Consider the following 17,084-nt stretch of genomic DNA (forward strand, 5'->3'; position numbering starts at 1 on the left):
TGGCAGCGGGGCTGGGACTGGATGATATTTGCGATCTCTTCCCACCCTTTAAYATTGTACGATTTTGCATACAACAACACCTTCTCGGATATTCATGAAACTCTTAAGTCGAAAGACTCGGGATTCCTGTCGTTGATTCCAGAAACAAGATGCGTCTGTGTGCAGAGGCTGCTCAGCTGCGCGATTCAAAGGAGGGGCCGCGACAATCCGGTGGCTCTCCCCGCCCCAGGTCTGCCCCCGGCCCTGTGGGGCTGTAGCTCAAAGCCACTCACCCAGTATCCTTGTGACGCCCAGGGTGAGCTTGTCCAGGTAGGGCTTGATGCCGGTGGGGGGTTTGTCCTCCATCCTCCGCGGGATGTACGGGACCCTCCCGCCTCTGTCCAGCCCGGCAGAGAACAATGCTTTCTGACCTTCCTGCTGACCCGTAGTTGCGGGGTGCGCTGGGAGTAGTAGTTCTTCTGGGCGGTGCCCCTGCCTGTTTATGCCGGCGGCCGGGGCTCAGAGCACCACGATTCCCGGCAAGCCTCGCGCCCCACCGCGTGCCGCCGGCTCAGACAACCAATGGGCGGCGAGCGCCGGGGGGGCGGTGGGGATTTGCGGGGAGTGGCGGCTGTTTCAAGATGGCGGCGGCGGCCGCCGGTGCTGGYGGAGGCGTTCGCTGGGGTCGGGGCTGTATCCTTGCCTGGGGCTCGGCGKGAGGGGACAGGGGCGGGAGAGGTCGCCAGAGGTGTGCGGGGCGGCTTGACCTGGGGTTTGGCGGGCAGCCGATGCAGGGCTGTGGGTTGGGGGGGATACTGTGGCCGTGGCTCGGGCGGTGTGGGGGCTCCGCTGGTAACTGTGGGGAGCCTCGGCCTAGGGAARGGGATTGGGCATGTGCCTGTGTGCTGGGGGTACGCGGGATTTCAAAGCAAAAGTGACCTGCTGGAGAAGGGAGGGTCGCAAGTCCTCTTCCGTGTGACCCAGCTGTGAAATCCCCGGGCAAGAAAATATATAGGAAGTGGGGAAATTGCGTTCAGCTTATCGGAACCTGTAAGGGAATCAATAGAGGGAATGAGGTTGTAAAGCCTAGGGAAAAGGAGGCTCGGAATGACCCTGTCACTCTCTGCAAATCTGACAGAGGCTATAGCCAGGTGAGGATTGGGCTCTTGTGCCAGGTTAACAAGTGACAGGACAAGAGGATGTAGTTTTGAGCTGCTCCAGGAGAGGTTTAGSTTGGACATTAGGAGGAATTTATTCACAGAAATGGTGATGAGACATTGGAATGGTCTGTATGGGAAGGTGGTGGAGTCACCTCTGTGTTCTAGCAGGAGGTGTTTAAGGGCACTCAGTGACCTGGTCTGGTTGACATGATGGTGTTTGGCCATAGGTTGGACTTGATGATTTTAAAAGTCTTTTCCAATGTAGTTAATTCKGTAGTTCTTTGAAACTGAGGTTAGGGGCTGAGCAGAGAAGAAATGTGACTGGCACCTAAGCTTGACTACAAGCACAACATTTCAGGTGAGCCTGTGTGGGACTTGGAGGGCTCTGTTTGTGAGGGATGAGTGTGAGGCTCAAGCGGCTTCATCTGCAGGCTCACATTTTGGGAGACTACCTGGACACGTAGATGGTGTGGGTGGTGGCTGCTGGGAGCTCAGCCTGTACAAGCCTGGATGTGCTTTGTGGCTCAGGGTACCAAGAACTGGCCATGGTGTTTGGGCTTGTGTGGCTGAGTTGGAAGCTCAGCATCTTGAAGATATCGGGGTAGAACTGACAGTCTGGCCTGGGGTGATATGTAGGAGCTGACAATCTACGCCCAGCTGAGAGGTGTTTGAGGCATTGCTGTTGCTCACRCTGGGTATGTGAGTGTGATTTCAGCTGAAGGTGATTGGAAAGAAGAGTATGTGCTTGTGCTCTGTCTTTTATGTTTGACCACACAGCCACTGGGACAACAATATGTAGGTGAAACAGGCCAGCCATCCATGGCCGGTTTAGGTAGTACATTTTTACCATTTTCCATCTGTGCAAAGTAAAAAAGATTGCTTGCAACTTTTTCTGTGCTGTGAATGGGATGAAGGTGCATGGCCGCATATCAGATTTGTTGCCACACTGTCACTGCTGTGCTCAGTTGTGGAAGTGTTGATGCAGTTACACTGACAGTCTATTTTTATCAGTTAACTACTGGGTAATAGTTTGTTTTCCATGACTAAGTGTGGTTTCTTGAGCCCAGCAGTGGCCTCATGCATCATGATCTTCCAAAGAATGAAGTTCTTCCTGACAACCATTTCCGTTTTATCTGTTTGGTTAATAGGCAGTCTTGCCTCTGATCTTCAAAAAGTTTAAGACATGCACCTAGCACTATTTAAAAATAGTGGTATTGTGTGCTTTCAGAAAAAGAGGAGAGGGTTGGAAATTTGGTAGATTTGTTTAATAGGTTCGGAAAACTTCTCTCCATAATTGTTGAGTAGACTCAGCACATCAAGGCAGGTTGCATAGGTGAGCTGTACTCAGGTGTTCAGTTTCTCCAAAGCCTCTCTCTGCTGTTGCACTGAACTTTAGCTCTGGTGGWACAAGGTTTATACTACCACATCGCCTTACTGGCATTCTTGAGAGGCACGGGGCAGTGGATTAATGTTGAAAGGTTGATGCTGGTGCTGTCCCCAGTCTATTACTACAGGGCAGGGACATTGGACCTGCTWATGAATCAGCCTCTTAGTCACTGTRATTCTCAGTCCAGGTGATTGAGATAACCTGCTCTAACTTTGGATTATTCTAACACACTGCTACCAAGCTTCACCAGGAGAGTGGTGGTCCTGGTAGCTGGGAGGAGTAATAGTGACAGCTTTCACTAATCTTTGCATCCTGCTATTAGGAATCTATCCACAACAGCTGGCAATACCAGAGGCACATTCTAAAAGCAACACATTGTTTAAGCAAATATTTTTATTTCCTATAGCCATGTATTGTCACACTGATTAACCATATGTCATTTGAGTAGGAATTGCCAGTGCTAAAGTTTGTTGTTTCCTGAAGCAGTGTGAGCTGAAGGTACACTCCTCACTACAGTGAGGAGTGCAGTTTGCTTTGTGATTGTGCTGACACAGCTGTTTGGGCTGGGCTGGGATCCAGACTCGGACTTTTGATCCACCTTGGTTTTTTTTTTTTGAAAGGAGGGTATGCACAGTACCTTCCTCATAGAGTGTGTTCAGCTTCCTTGCCTGGTTCCTGCTATGCCCCCACAGTGTGTTCTGGAAGGTGGAGATCCCAGGCTGCAGCTCACAAGTGAGAGCAGRAATKCTCTCAGTGTTTGTTGTGAGAGCAGCACTACTCTCTAAATGTGCTGCTAAACTGGCGTGAGGCTGATGAGTAAARTGCATCACCAAGATCATAAGTGAGGCTGCGATCAGGCCCTTCCAGTGTGACCTGTACCAGCTGTGTGATGGACAGTGGGTGTTAATGGAAGTTGCTGTCCACAGGGGAAGTCCCTAAACATTTCCTGATTTTCTTCACTGTGTGTTAGTTTACTAAACTAAATTTGGTAAATTAAGTTTGGTAAACTAAATGAAGTTTTTGAGATGGTGCTAACAGAATCAAGTTTTAGTTAAGGCGCGGGTTTGTAAGGGTTAATTGAAGTATTTTCACGATTTTATTTTCTTGTGTGAATACAGCTGCAAAACCTTAAATGCATTTTTCTGTTAGCGGTGCAGAAATTAGGTAATTGAGTTAATTGACCAACTATAGAAGGCTGAGAAAAGTAAAAGGGAATAAACAAAATATAGTGGAGGAGGGTTTTGTGCCGTGTGCTCTTTTTTTTTCTACTTTACTATTATGCTGGTTTCAGCTGAGATGGAGTTAATTTTCTTCCTTGTACTTGGTATGCTGTGTTTTGTATTTAGGATGAGGATAATGCTGATAACGTGCTGATGTTTTGGATGTTGCTCAGCAGTGCTTACCCAAAAACATGGACTTGAGTGACCCAGGCTGTGCCAGTGAGCAGATGTGCAAGAAGCTGGGAGGGATCATGGCCAGGAGATCTGACCTGAAATGGCCAAAGGGAGATTCCATAACAGAACATCACGTCCAGTACATRAACTGGGGAGTGTTGGCTGGGAGCTGCCAGTTCCTGCTGGGGGAAGGGCTGGGCATTGGTCWCTGAGCAATTGTACTGTGCATCACTTGTTTCTTTTGTATTTTAATCGTGCCTCCCTCTTCCCTTTATATTGCAATTCATTTTATTATCCTGTTTTATTTTGTTTCAATTATTAAACTTTTCTTATCTCTATCCATGAGGTTTACTGTTTCTCTCTGAGAAAAAACTTTTTCCTCCTCTCTTGGGGCAGGGAAGTGGACAGGGAATGGCTGTGTGGTACTGAGTTGCTTGCTGGAGTTAAGCCACAACAAGCATGTTAGTTATTTATGTGGGAATAACAATCTTTAAGTTCACCTAAAGGAAGCTGCTGCTTTAAGAAAGACAGTATGGTTTACACACATCCCTGAATTATATTGAGTTCTATTTTTAGTGGCTTCTAGGAGGCAGGGATTCAAGTTCAGTGACTGCTAACATAGCACAAATAATATAGTACCCTGCTCTTTCTGATTCTTAAGTGTTTTCTGCGGCCAAGTCATTTAATAGTTAAAGCTGTGGGATATTTGAAAGTTTTTGAAATTTCTTACATAAAAGCCTGAGGACTGATTTTCTTTATTACTCRTCATGTGATGATCAGATGAGAATCACCAACTTCCTTTGAAATCTTTTGCATTTATCCTCGTTTATGTTTCTTAGAATGTATTGCCCAAAATGTGTTTCATTGCAATATCAATAAACAGTGTTTCAGATTTTGTTTTCTCTACACATCGAGATGTTCCCTATATAACGATGAACTGTTTAAATAAATATTATTGCCTCATTATCTTAGTAATTGATCTTGTAGCTGGGGCTGGTCCCTAGGAACTTTGGCGAAGGTGACCTCTAAGCTAATCAGACTGATAGTTAAAGCACAGTGAGGAAGTTGTAAGGCTTTTGTTTTAGCAGTCTCTGTGGTGATGCTTTTTTTCTAGCCAAGTTTTCCTTGCTTTTGTTGCTGCCAAAGTGTTGACAGTTTGTTTTCTTATCAACAGCTGTGTAAAATTAAGTCCAAATACCTCTTTTTAGAGTCCTGCTTAAAGAGCCAAGCTTCCTCTCTCTTTATTTCCTTTAACAAAGCCACATGCAGCTTCTGATGAAGAAGAGCCACTGGTATCTGTTTCAGGTATGACTTTCTAGACATAAACAAAGGTTTTTTCCTGTGGATTATAAAATTTGCAATGTCTTTTCAGGTATGTGCTTTGTGTACRTAAGTGTGCATAAGGTAGAGAATCATCATAAGTTGTAATGGGACATGTATGATTGTAGCAGAGGATTTATGCTCTGCTGCTTAGATAAGCAGACTATACAAGATGAATAATTCCAGGGGAGTTGTTTCTGTTGCAGGTACAGAATGGCTTTATCCAATTTGTAAGGCAAGCTGAATTTTTAATGTGGTGTCCAAGGAACGTTGAAGCATTAGAGGTGTTCGGGTCTTTTGTAAATTTTGAAGATATCAATTGAAATGAAGATACATTGTGTACAGATAAAGCAATTACTTTTTTTTTATTAGTTCTTTTGACCTTGATTTACTGAGTACATACTTGTGTATATCACTGGGGAAAAGATGAATATTCTCAGTTCCCCTTCAGAATTCTCTAAATTGTTTTCAAACACAGCTCTTAAAGTGACACCAGGTCTTGAAAACATATATGTGGATAGTTAACTCTAGACTGAAATTGTGTGTGTGTCATCCAGCTGTTACAAATTTTGAGGAATTGTACTCTTTAGGTTTGAAGTACCCTTCAAAATTACTGGCCAAACATCTCTGTTGAACTGCAAAGTGCATGCAGAGATTTTAGAGCCAGGCGATGTCAGATCTTTTTTCTCTGTGCCCTGGAAAGAAAACGTTGATCCTAAATGATGGAAATTGATTCACTCTGGRAAGTTTTTTTTTCCACTTCTGTGGAAGAGAATTTCAGGAATGTTGTCTTTCCTTGTCTATGGAGAGATGTTACAGCTTACAATTTAGTTGTTTGCCTTGCATTGCTGATACATTTCTGAAATTCATTACCCAAATAAATGTAATCTATCTGATGGTATGAAATTAGTATTTTTTGTTCAAAACGTTTTGCACTTTTGAGCAGTTAAAAAAAATCAAACCTTGAGGCAGGACCAAGAAGCTATGGGCTTTAATCTGGCCCTGGGAGGTTTAAATGTTAGTATCAGTGTTGGCACTTCATAATTGCAGCATCAGGATTTTCAGTGCTTTCATGTTCTTACCGTTTGTAGTGGTGATCTAATTCTAGTAATGTCAGGAAGTTTTGACAAATGATGAGTGGAGTGTGCACTGCAGTGTTGCCTTACTCATATGCCTGGTCCTGAAAGGAACAAACAGCCTGAGCATCAGTAGGTTGTCTTATAACAGAAGAAGTGGTGTTTTATTATATGAATGGTACTTTTAACAGCTTTACTGCTGGTTTGTTCCTCAGTTTCTCTGGGTATCAAAGCAGAAGCTCAATTTTATGCTTTTGCATCTTAATCAAACAGTTTTTTTGCATTGAACCTCAGTCTGAAGACATGATGTGCATTTCAGAATTTATGAAATGTTCRTTGTGGCTGAGTGTGCTTCAGTGCCTTGCACCTCCTTTTCTGCTGATGTGTTCATCTTAATAAAATTTTCTATGGAGTAAGAGGCTGGGGGGAACTGCAAACATATACCTGGGGTGCTAACGCTTTTTGAAAAAAGAACTGCTAAGGCAAAGATGCCTTTGTGGAAGTCTGGTTATATAAGGCAAGAATAGGATCCCTTTTCACTTTATAATCTGTGTGTTCTGCTTGTCTTTCATTTACAGGAGTGTCTACAAAAGGAAATTTAAGAACAAGGTGTTTGCCAAAATGTCAGACAGGTCAAACTGAACTGAAGATGCCTGTTACTGTTGCTTCTGTTTCCATGGATGCTGATAGAGGTACAGGAGATCTTACRGGGCAGCAGGTTAGTAAAGGCAAATTTTTCTTGCTCTTTAGAGTTCACATAGTAGAGAAAATGGCAGAAGAATCTTAGATTGGAAGCTTTTAAACAGTTTTAGAGTATTGTTAGTTTTACAGTCTGTTACAGTTTTTGCCCATTTTACATGGTGGCTTTCTASCAGAAATTATCACCTAAAGAGAACAAGGTTGAATGTGCTAATTTACCTAAATGATGTGGAAGTGGCGCTATGTCAAACAGATTATTTATATTTCTGTGTGTGTATTTGTACAGAGTGCATGTAGCCTTGGGTAGTGCCTAATCCRTATTTTGGTAGCTAGCAATTCAAGACGTTGTATTCATTTCATTCATTTTCATTGCTCTAGTCATCTCATTTAGAARTTAGATGAGTAAGAACTCATTTTAGAGACCTTTTTGCTGTGCCTGCTCATGTTAGTAGGTCAAATCACTGTTTTTGATAGTAAAAGTTCAAAATGCAGTTGAGTGGAGGTAGCTTTGTCACTGGATGTCAGCTGCTTTGTCATCTCCTSCTGTGAGACTCGGTGATGTTTTTCCTAGTTTCTTGCATTAGAAATTTCAAAGCAGTAGGGTTTCCTTTGAAAGGTTATTCTGTATTGTGATAGATGCTGTAAAGTTCAGAAAGCTGTTGAGAGATTCCATTTTTTTAAATGGTTTCTGTAGTACGACTCTGTAAGTCATTTGAGTACTGTAAAGTCTCTTGCCTTGCAATCATCTTGGGCCAGCCTGTGAATAACCAGGGTTTGGCATCCTCCCACTTGCACGTTGGGTCTGAAACCTTTGACTGCTTCTGCATYACTGTTTTATCATCATATAGTTGAATCTTGTTCTTCATCTGAGCTAAGATGTCCTTCTCTGCCTTCTGTGTACTGATTAAGTGCTCTGTGCCTCACATKTACATTCCAAACTCTGATGAGAAGACAGGCTACTCAATTCTTGTTGCTTTGACAGTGTCATTGCCTTTTGGATTCTTCGGCATGACACATGACTAGTTATTAAACTAGGATTAATTTTTAGGGCTTTTCCTGGGCTTGAACATTTCCCTTTCTCTGTTTATGAGTACTTGCTTTTAGGAGGCTGGTATGTACCTCTACTTTGCAAATGATGCTCTTAAGCGGCATGCAGATAAATTCCACAAATAGCCACCATTATGCAGTCTTTATGTAGAAGTATCTCTTCATAAGTATCTACAAGCCTGCTGCCTCACAGACGCCTTCATATGTCACATTAAAATCTGTTTTGTTGAATGGTGCATTGATTGCATTACTTGTTGTCTAGAGAGTTTTTACTCCTCTTTTTGTGAAAGCCATTGTATAAATGGGATTTGCTGTACTTTTTTCTTTTAATGCCTGATATGTGAAATCTTAATTGGTGACAYGTGCTTTGTATTATTGACAACAAAATGTGTTCAAAGCTATGTTTCRTTTTTGTCTTTTTAAACCTTCTGTTTTTTGCTTACCTTGCCAAATCCTCRTAGAAACTTTGTAGTCTGAAGATAAGCTCTGTATTACTTGAAACAAAGAGAACAAATGTTTTTACTCGTTATTGAAGAACTTCTTTTGCGTGCAATTTTCATCAACAACACAGCTTAGTTTCTGCAAATGTTGTATGCGTGTCTAAGGAGAGCTGATGGCTGTACTTTGGCRTAGAATGGTTTGGGTTTGATAGCACCCTAAAGATCAGCCAGTCCAACCCCTCTTCCATGAGCAGGGATACCTTGCACTAGTCCAGACTTCTCAGAGTCTTGTCCAGCCTGGCCTGGATATAATTCTGATTTAAATGTTCTAGACTGGAGTAAGTGAGCTGCTGTGGTCCTTTCTGTGATTCTGTGTCATTTTGTCATGCAGACTGTCTCTTTCCAAGGTGTGGAGAGTGTCTTTCCAGTACCAAGTTACACAACTGTGTTCTATCCTGAACTGTGTAGAAAGGRCAGAAATCTGGGAAAAGGTGACAATACAGTCTTAGCCTCTACCTCCTTTGTCATCTTCTTTTGATGGTTGAGTTATTGCTGTGCATTATTTYACAGCTTCATTTTGATGTGTGTTATGGTACAAGTCTGCCTCTGAKAATTTCTTGTGTACCATCTATGCATACCTGTGGGTGATAGAAAAAAACTGATTTTCCTCTTCATTCCACAAACGTTTGTCTGGCAGTATGTACATCGGTTTGGGTAGTAGCTTGAGAGACCTTCTGYTAAAATCTCCCTCACTAATGTGATCGTTTCATTCTCTTTTTTGAGAACTGTACTGTAACTTTTCATTTTTCTTAAAGAAATTCCATCGTCTGGCTGCTWAAAAAAAGTAACACATTTTTAGCATGGGAAATGAATTTCCTTCAACCATACGTTTAGTTGAAGTCAGTCAATTTAGACATTCTCTCTTCATTTATATGACTCTAACATGTGTTTGGGAAGGAAACTGTGAAATCAGATGCCCCTTGAAAAGTGCTGAAATTTGCCTTGTGAAATTCCTTCCCCTCACTGCTGAAAAGAATACATTGAAGTTAAAATAAGAGTGTACTGAAGGGTCAGGGGGGTGTAGCATGAGCCTGTGTGAAAACATTGCTTCTAGTAGTGGACATTATTGTTAGATTGTTTTAAAGATACTGTTTAAGGAGCAGTCAGCTAAGAAGGGGTCACTTCCACTTCCATGTGTGTATATCAGCTGCTGTTACTGATAATGAAAGGAGAAAAGCCCATTGTTGGCTTTATAATCTTTTGTGCACTATTCTCTTAACTAGGCCAAACCGCAGGGCATCTGGTGGCATTCTTTTATCTCATGTTAAGCACTGCATGCACTTGGGGAGGTTTTTAAGAATGTAAACTGGAATTCCTTCAGATTGAGTGTAACTACTGAAACTTGCCAAAATCTTGGACAGAACAGCATGACTCTGATTGCTGCCCTTGTCTTGGGGCTCGTATTTCATGCTTACCGCTAACACTGCTGAACTGAATGTCCCATCGCAGGAATTTTTGGGGAATGAAACCAGTTGAGAACAGTTTCYTGCTTGTAAAGAGCCGAAGTCGGGCGTGCTGGGCAGCAGAGTGTCCTCTGGTGGTCGTATATAGCAATTGCAGCGATACTCTGTGTTCCTTGTAATTCGTGAGATCTGAAGTTCWGCTCTGCTACAGCCTTCTTTTGACAAGTATTATTTACGAACGTAGCAAATAAGCCATTAAAAACAAACAGTAACCATGGGTGAAGGTGTGTGTGCTTTTCTGTGTATTCGAAAAATGAAATAAGGGATTTACTGTCTGCTAACAATATTTTGCTGTTTTGTGTGCTTTGGTCATAAATGCTAAGGTAGTATGTTTTTTTCTTACTGTGTTATGATMCTAATATGATAAAGTATAAAGTTGGGTTTGGATATTGCTGCACTACATTTCCAAGTCATGAGAACCTACTTCTCTTTATCTAGAGTAGTGCATGTCTTAAAACTTTACCCAGCTTTAGTATTGAAGCTAGCAGCTTGCATTTGAATTACAAATCTCTTAAAATAATTCTTCACAATTTGGTAATTTGTTTCACTGAAATGTACTTACGTTTTAAAAAATATGAACTTTATTTCCAGTTGGAATTGATCTACTTTCAGCTTCTAATTATTAGGTCTTGAAATGCTTTTAATAGCTTATGAAATATTTGTTTTCTTTTAAACAGTACTTTCTAAAATGTAACTTTAAATTTTCAGGCCRCTAATGAAGGAGGAATGAAGAGTGCTTCTTTAAAGGATTTGTGTCCTGAGGACAAGAGACGCATTGCGAACTTAATTAAAGAACTTGCCAGGTAAGAAGAAGCATCACCTGAAAATGCGTTATGTTTAAAGAGAGTCGTTTCTCTAATTAACATCAAGCAATGTGGAGCTGCTTTAGAAAAACTGAATATTTGCACAAGGTAATTTTTCTTGCTAGAAGAGGTATGAAGCAGCCTAGTTGGTTTTTCCTTGCTACCTGAGCTGCTAAATACATATTTAAAACAAAAGGTAAAGTTTTGTGACCAGCAGTACTTCATCTGTATAAACCTAATCACAGGGCTAGGATTTTSTTTTTTGCATATATCAAGTGCTACAAATAAACACATTCTGCTTTTGGAAAAGACAGACTTTGTTGCTGTGAAGCTTTGCAATGCTTATTATTTGGCAGGGATAGGCTTTTCTGTGCATGGCCATGTTAAAAGATGGATTGCTGATCCTGTGGTTGAAACGTGTTGATAGTTATTTGCTTGTGTAATTTTTATTTACCTAGCCAAACTTYTTCTTGTTTCTCTTAATTTCATCASGTTCTACCTGTTCTTTGGAAAGAGAGGCAGAGATAGTGTAGGTTTCTCAGCTTTACCAAATGTCTTTTTCTAAGTTTCTTTCCAGTGCTAGTTACATTCTCAAAGGTGAAGGATGTAAAAAAGAGATTGAATTAGAGTAAGGAAATTTTTGTTCTACTCTTTGACCCTAACACCTCAGAATCTCTATTTCTTACAGAGTGGCTGTAAAAATGAGGAGCAGCACACATTCACACAGATGTTGTGAAGTGGTACAAAAACACAGCCTTTGCCACAGTGACAGTGGGGAAGGTCTTGTGAGATGATCCCAGGTCCTTTGGGCTAAAAGTTAGTGTACATACTTAAAAATTTAAAAGGCAAAATTTTTCTAAAACAAAATGTAGGTTCTCTGATTATAATGAAATGCWTTTTGACATAGATCCCTTATGTCTGTGCAATAACTGGCAAGCATTACTGTCTTTTTTTATTTTATATAGGAAAATTTAAAAAAAAAATAGAGAAATTAAGTTACTTGCTCAAGGTCATGCAATAACTCTCTCATGCAGCTAGGAATAYTTTCTCTCCTTATCTGGTTATCCTTATCCAGTGAACCATTTTACCTGCTAATAATTTGTACTAATATAGGATTCCTTGCCATACAGTATTTTAGTAATTTCTGAAGTTCTTCATGCTTACAACTCTATTTTATCRTGCCTTGTGTTAGAAAATGTATAGTTAAGACTGTCATAAAGAGTAGATTGGTGGGAAGCCTGGTTACAAATTGTCAGATGTTGGAGCTATTCGGACACTGTTGCCACTGTTGATATATAGAGGTATATTCTAATATTAAAAAAAGCCTTTTATTACATTGTTCCTCATAATACACTGCTCCCTAGTGAATAGTAGTACACTAATTCATTCGAGCATGGGATTCTTCTTAAATCTCAGATGCTGTGATTTTTCCCTGAGGACAGTTTGATATTTCTGCCTGACATTTCTTTGAAGAAAAATAGAAGGTGCAGCAACATTAATTTTGAAAAGTAAAATTAGTGGAACACTATTATTTTATACTTAGTTCTCTTTTATTTTTAATCCTAATCATATTTTTATTGGATGTAATTAAAAGTCCTTTGCAGAGTAATAGGGAAGTTGAACTTTAATTCCGCTCACCTCGTCACTTTTTTAAAACTCTCCATAATTCTCATCCTTAGTTGTGCAATGATAGAGACTTTTTACAAGCAGTAGAACATTCTACTGCTACATTGGAGAAGGAAAAGGACCAGCAGAAGGCTGAAAGTTTTACAGAAACACTGTCCTGCAGTAAATACTTGGAATAATGCAGTTCTCACTTGGGCTATACCTCACTGTCTTATTTTGCTGCAATTTATTAATGGCAGTTGAGGCCAATTTGTGCATGATTGTTGCAGAATGGTGAACAGAAATGGATTGGTCTCTAAGTAGCTGCATGAAGGCTGTTGTGAAGTGGTACAATTTTTCTTGTGTGGAAACCAGTTGCAAAATATGATTGACACCTGGGGCTTGAATTTCAGCCAGGTCTTGCTTGAGCAGTTCAGGGTAGTGGTCTTTTCCTGACTTGTGTGTCTGCTGAAGGAGAGAGCTCCACTGTACATCTCTTTCTCTTTGTATTTTTCACTTCTCTTTCTCCAACTCTCATTCCCATTGCACTTTTGAACACTAAGGTTGTGTGCGCCAGTGCATTTGTTCATTTGCTGAAGTGTCCAACTTTGTCTTGATATGAGTAAATTCTGATGCTAGCTACATTGATACCATTTCTTTGAGATAAAAAATGAGTTTCTGGCTGTAAAGATCTGCTGCTCGGAATTCCAGTGGCTGACATCACCTTAGCGCTTGGACTTTTATGGAATTGGATTTTGAGACAGGGTCAAAACAAAGGACTCAGCTGTATCCTTTCTAATCCTCTTTTCTAGGCTAAATAATTGTAGTTTTTTATCTGTGTTGCCACCTGCAAATCTGACAATTATCTTGCCTTCCTTTGAATGTATCCTTTTACRRTGAAATGAGAGTGACASACTGGATCCAAAGTTTACAGCACTSAAATGTTGTAAATTTGAGTTTTTTAATTTATCGTGTCAGAAATTTTTTWAAAAATTGTTTTTATAGAGGAATTTCTGAGTAGAATGAGTCGTGCCCATGAATGCCAAAGTGCTTTGTAAGTAAATGGGGGATTTTTGAGTGTGAGCATTCATTACTTCCAAAAACAATCAGCGTGGCACCTTCATGTTTTCTGCAAGGTCCTCCTGGCRTGGTGGTGACAGTGGCACTGTAAGAGCAAATTTTATCTCTCCCTATAAGCAAAGTCTGTTCAAAAGGGGCAAAGAAGCCTTTCCCTGAGCTTTTATTCCTGCAGGCTGCTCCTGAAGCAGTCATCAGCTTATGTAATGAAATGAGCAGTGACATGGTGAAGACACAGAAAGATTCTTGTGCTCGTATTCGCTGGCAGTGTCAGGACACATTAGCCTCTTCTGAGAAGAAGCAGCGCAGGGTCCTCTGGGACATAGCCAGTTGACTGTTGAACATTAAGGGCTTGCTAGACACCACACTGAGAATGATTATGAAGTATTCTAGAGTGAAATRCTTTGAGTGATATGCAGATTTTGAGAGCTCTCTCTGTCTTGCCGTTTGGCTGAATGGAGAGGATCATAACTCCTTAGTGGAGAAGGTGAATGTGTGTGTGCTTGTAAGTATTSAATTCATTCCTAACTGATGTATAGTCATAGTTCTGTGACTTTGGGGCTCCTGGTATGGCAGGTACATCGTAAATACTTCTCCCCTGATCACAGGTGCTTGTACAGCTCACATATGCAATTTGCCTTTTGAGTGAGCAGAGTCATTGGCTAAGTGATGTAGGATGGTTCATGAAAGTTTAATTTTTGTTTTTAGCAGCGAAAATTGGTATCTGACTACTTTATATTCTTTCTTTCTTCAAATAAGATAAACATGGAGAAAACTGGCTTCCTGTTGTCTTTACAAACATATCTTCAAAAGCAATTTAGGTAGAAAGGTATCATAAAGCCTTATGTACTCATGGGAGGGAGTGATTTCACTTTCCAAATGAGATACAAGGTGGCTTTTGCTATTATATTAGTGTCTTCCTGGATAACATCACTGGCRTACCCAGAGCGACTTGTAACTAGCAGCTGCTAAACAGCCTTCAGACACCCCTTTGTCCTTTATTGAGAAAATGCTTCGCTCTTCCCAAGACCTTGGATTCCTAAACCCTTTTTAGGGTGCTAGCAGTCTGGGATACTAATCTTTTCTACTACTGTGTTTGATATGAAGTTGAAWTTGACCAACTAAAATGGAGATTTTCTAATGAAAGGTGAAAGTGAGTATCAAAGCAGAACATTAATTTGGTTGCAGAGGTTTCAATAAAGCTATTAGCATATATGTCTGCTGTTTTTCTTCCAGTCCGTAAGATCTTTGAAGGACAGCTTGCCTGTGGCATGTRTTACAAATCTGGTGTGTTTGGCCTCTTGGGTTGCCTTCTCTCCTGGGTTACACGACTTCATATTTAACAACATTATTAGCTGGCTTTAACATCAAAATATTTTCTCTTTTTTTGTGTGTGTTACTTTAGGAGCAATTTTGTGCTGCAGTTTTCTTAATTGGTCAGGCAGTGAGACTGCAAATGAGATATCCCTAAGCTTGTCTGGAAGTTACTTTGTGTTGATTGGTGATATAATAACCTTGGGCATGCTTTACCTATCACACTTTCTGTGCTTAAAAAGTCATTTGTAGTTATAAATTCATGCTGTGAAATCTAGCATTGTATTTTGCAGGTTGCATATCATAAAGTTTATCCATTGTATAGMAATTTCAATTACGTTTTGGGCCCATAGCTTTTTTTTTAAATCTTTTTTTCTGGTATGTACAAACTGCMCATGATACTTGAGTAAAACGTATCAGATTTGTGAACCCTGATCCTTAGAAATTTTGTTTCTGTCTTTTCCAGCGCTCCTTCAGTTGGGATACCTGGTTTCATTTCAAAATATCTATGTTCTAGGCTATACATGATGGTTTTATCTTGGCCCTTGCTTGGTTTTCTTTCTCATATAGTGGTCTTACCAGATGCCATTCTTTGGCTGGAAATAAAACTTGTGGTTTTCAATAATGGCCTTGCTAGTCAGCAGGCTAATACCAGGTTAGTGCTTTGTAAAAGGTGGGTGCGCCCAAGGAGTACAGTGAAGTTTCCACTGTCTATATCTCTTATTTTTTTTTTTTTTTGTCTTGTTTGTCTTCTGTCTTAACTAGCTGAGATGCAGTGTTCTTAATGCACTTCAGGTTTCTCTTGGTAAAAGCTCATCTTTTAAAAATCTTAAAAATTAGAAGATGCTGTTTTTCATTTGCTTTTTCAACTCTGCCTTCAGTCAGAAAGAGCTGAGTTCTGTCCCTAGTGTGGTGTTGATGAGAGTATTATCATGACTCTTTCTTGTGCATGTCAGTTTTTCATTAAGCAAATAAAACTTGAAGTGCTGTTGACTTGTGCAGTGCTTCAAAAATTCCACCTGGAGAGCATCAGTCCTGCTTACTCAGTGGAATGAGTCAGTGTCATCAGCAAACTCCTTGATCAACTCCTTTTTCAGATCAGACAGAAATACTAGTATCAGCAGTGGACTTAGGGGCACACAAAAATAATTGGAACTGGTAAACTAGGAATTAATTTTAACCCTAAGGCTGATGTCTTTGGAGGGCTTTTAGTCAATATATTTGCAATAGAGTTTTTCTAAAGAGACTCCTGTCAAATAAAATTAAAATATTTATTTAAATGCATCTAGAATTTTATAGGCTCTGAACTGTTGAATTTAAAACAAATCTTGAACAAAGATGGTGCCTGGCCTATGTCACAAGGTAGGTGAACATGAATTGCATGCAAGGAGATATTGCAGACTCTGAATGGCAGGAATAGTTCTACTGATTCATCATCTTTGCTCTTAGCTGTCAGTGCTCTGTTTGATCCTCTATGCAAGAACAATGGAGCTGGATACCAGCATGCTGCTCAGTGGAGCAGTTTTGCCCTCTGTAGTTGTGCCTTCATTCTTTTGCTGCTCTTTTCTGTCCTAAGTGGGTGAACAGAGGGTAAAAATACTGTTGAGGTGCATTATATTAGCCTTGTAATGTTTTTGTGCAGCATCAGTGAAGCCCTCCATAGTTCTGTTAAAAATAATCTGTTCTTCACTGCCAGAAGGCAAAGAAAAAAGTATGTAAAAAAAAAAAACTCACTGAGCTCTTTATAGGAAGTGACATAAATCCAGCATAATCTGATGACATTCTTGTATTCCTTTCCTCTAACTTCCTTTTGCCACCTCCTGTGAGTAACCGTCTTTTGTGTCTTGCCTGCCCTTTATGGTCTGTCTCCTACTTTGTGATACATAAACACATACTGCCACATTTCTTCTAAGATCACTTACTGTTCTCAGTCATTTACTGCATAAGATATGTGGCACAATATATTCATGTGTCTGGGAGTGTGACAGCTTGCTGTGATCTGTGTTAAATACAAACACGGCACGTGAATGTGATGCACACTGATACAAGCACAAATCATAGAATCTAGAGATGAGTAAAGCCTGCKAAGTTTAGTCTGATATCTCTAGTGCTCTGTTCTTTCATACCTTATTTTCTTATACTGTTGCTCAGTTTTTTTTAGTGTTATTGGGTGCCAGCATAGCCCTGCATTTCAGTTGCCCCAAACCTTTGTCTCATGCAGCATCWCTCCTGCATGTTACTGAGCAAGCCTCCTTCCTTT

General features: G+C 40.4%; 2 protein-coding genes across 3 annotated transcripts in view; one reads left to right on the forward strand and one right to left on the reverse strand.

Annotated features, from left to right (window-relative positions):
- Positions 1 to 433, reverse strand: part of TPGS2 (tubulin polyglutamylase complex subunit 2) — a 21,081-nt gene extending 20,648 nt beyond the window's left edge. The window contains exon 1 of the mRNA XM_057365595.1: positions 273 to 433. Within this exon, the coding sequence (XP_057221578.1) occupies positions 273 to 345 (73 nt within the window). The 5' untranslated portion in view covers positions 346 to 433. The remainder of the gene's footprint in view (positions 1 to 272) is intronic.
- Positions 434 to 613: 180 nt separating this feature from the next.
- KIAA1328 (KIAA1328 ortholog) overlaps positions 614 to 17,084 on the forward strand; it is a 170,531-nt gene continuing 154,060 nt past the window's right edge. The window contains exons 1-4 of one of the 2 annotated variants that reach the window (XM_057365599.1): positions 614 to 672; positions 5,190 to 5,225; positions 6,895 to 7,034; positions 10,734 to 10,828. In XM_057365599.1, coding sequence (XP_057221582.1) covers positions 621 to 672; positions 5,190 to 5,225; positions 6,895 to 7,034; positions 10,734 to 10,828 — 323 coding nt within the window. In that variant the 5' untranslated portion in view covers positions 614 to 620. Of the gene's footprint in view, positions 673 to 5,189; positions 5,226 to 6,894; positions 7,035 to 10,733; positions 10,829 to 17,084 lie in introns of those variants that run through there. The other variant, XM_057365598.1, reaches the window with a different exon arrangement.

The sequence above is a fragment of the Malurus melanocephalus genome, unplaced genomic scaffold (assembly GCF_030028575.1).
Source record: "Malurus melanocephalus ecotype Western Australia unplaced genomic scaffold, MMel_1.1 scaffold_55, whole genome shotgun sequence".
NCBI lineage: Eukaryota > Metazoa > Chordata > Aves > Passeriformes > Maluridae > Malurus > Malurus melanocephalus.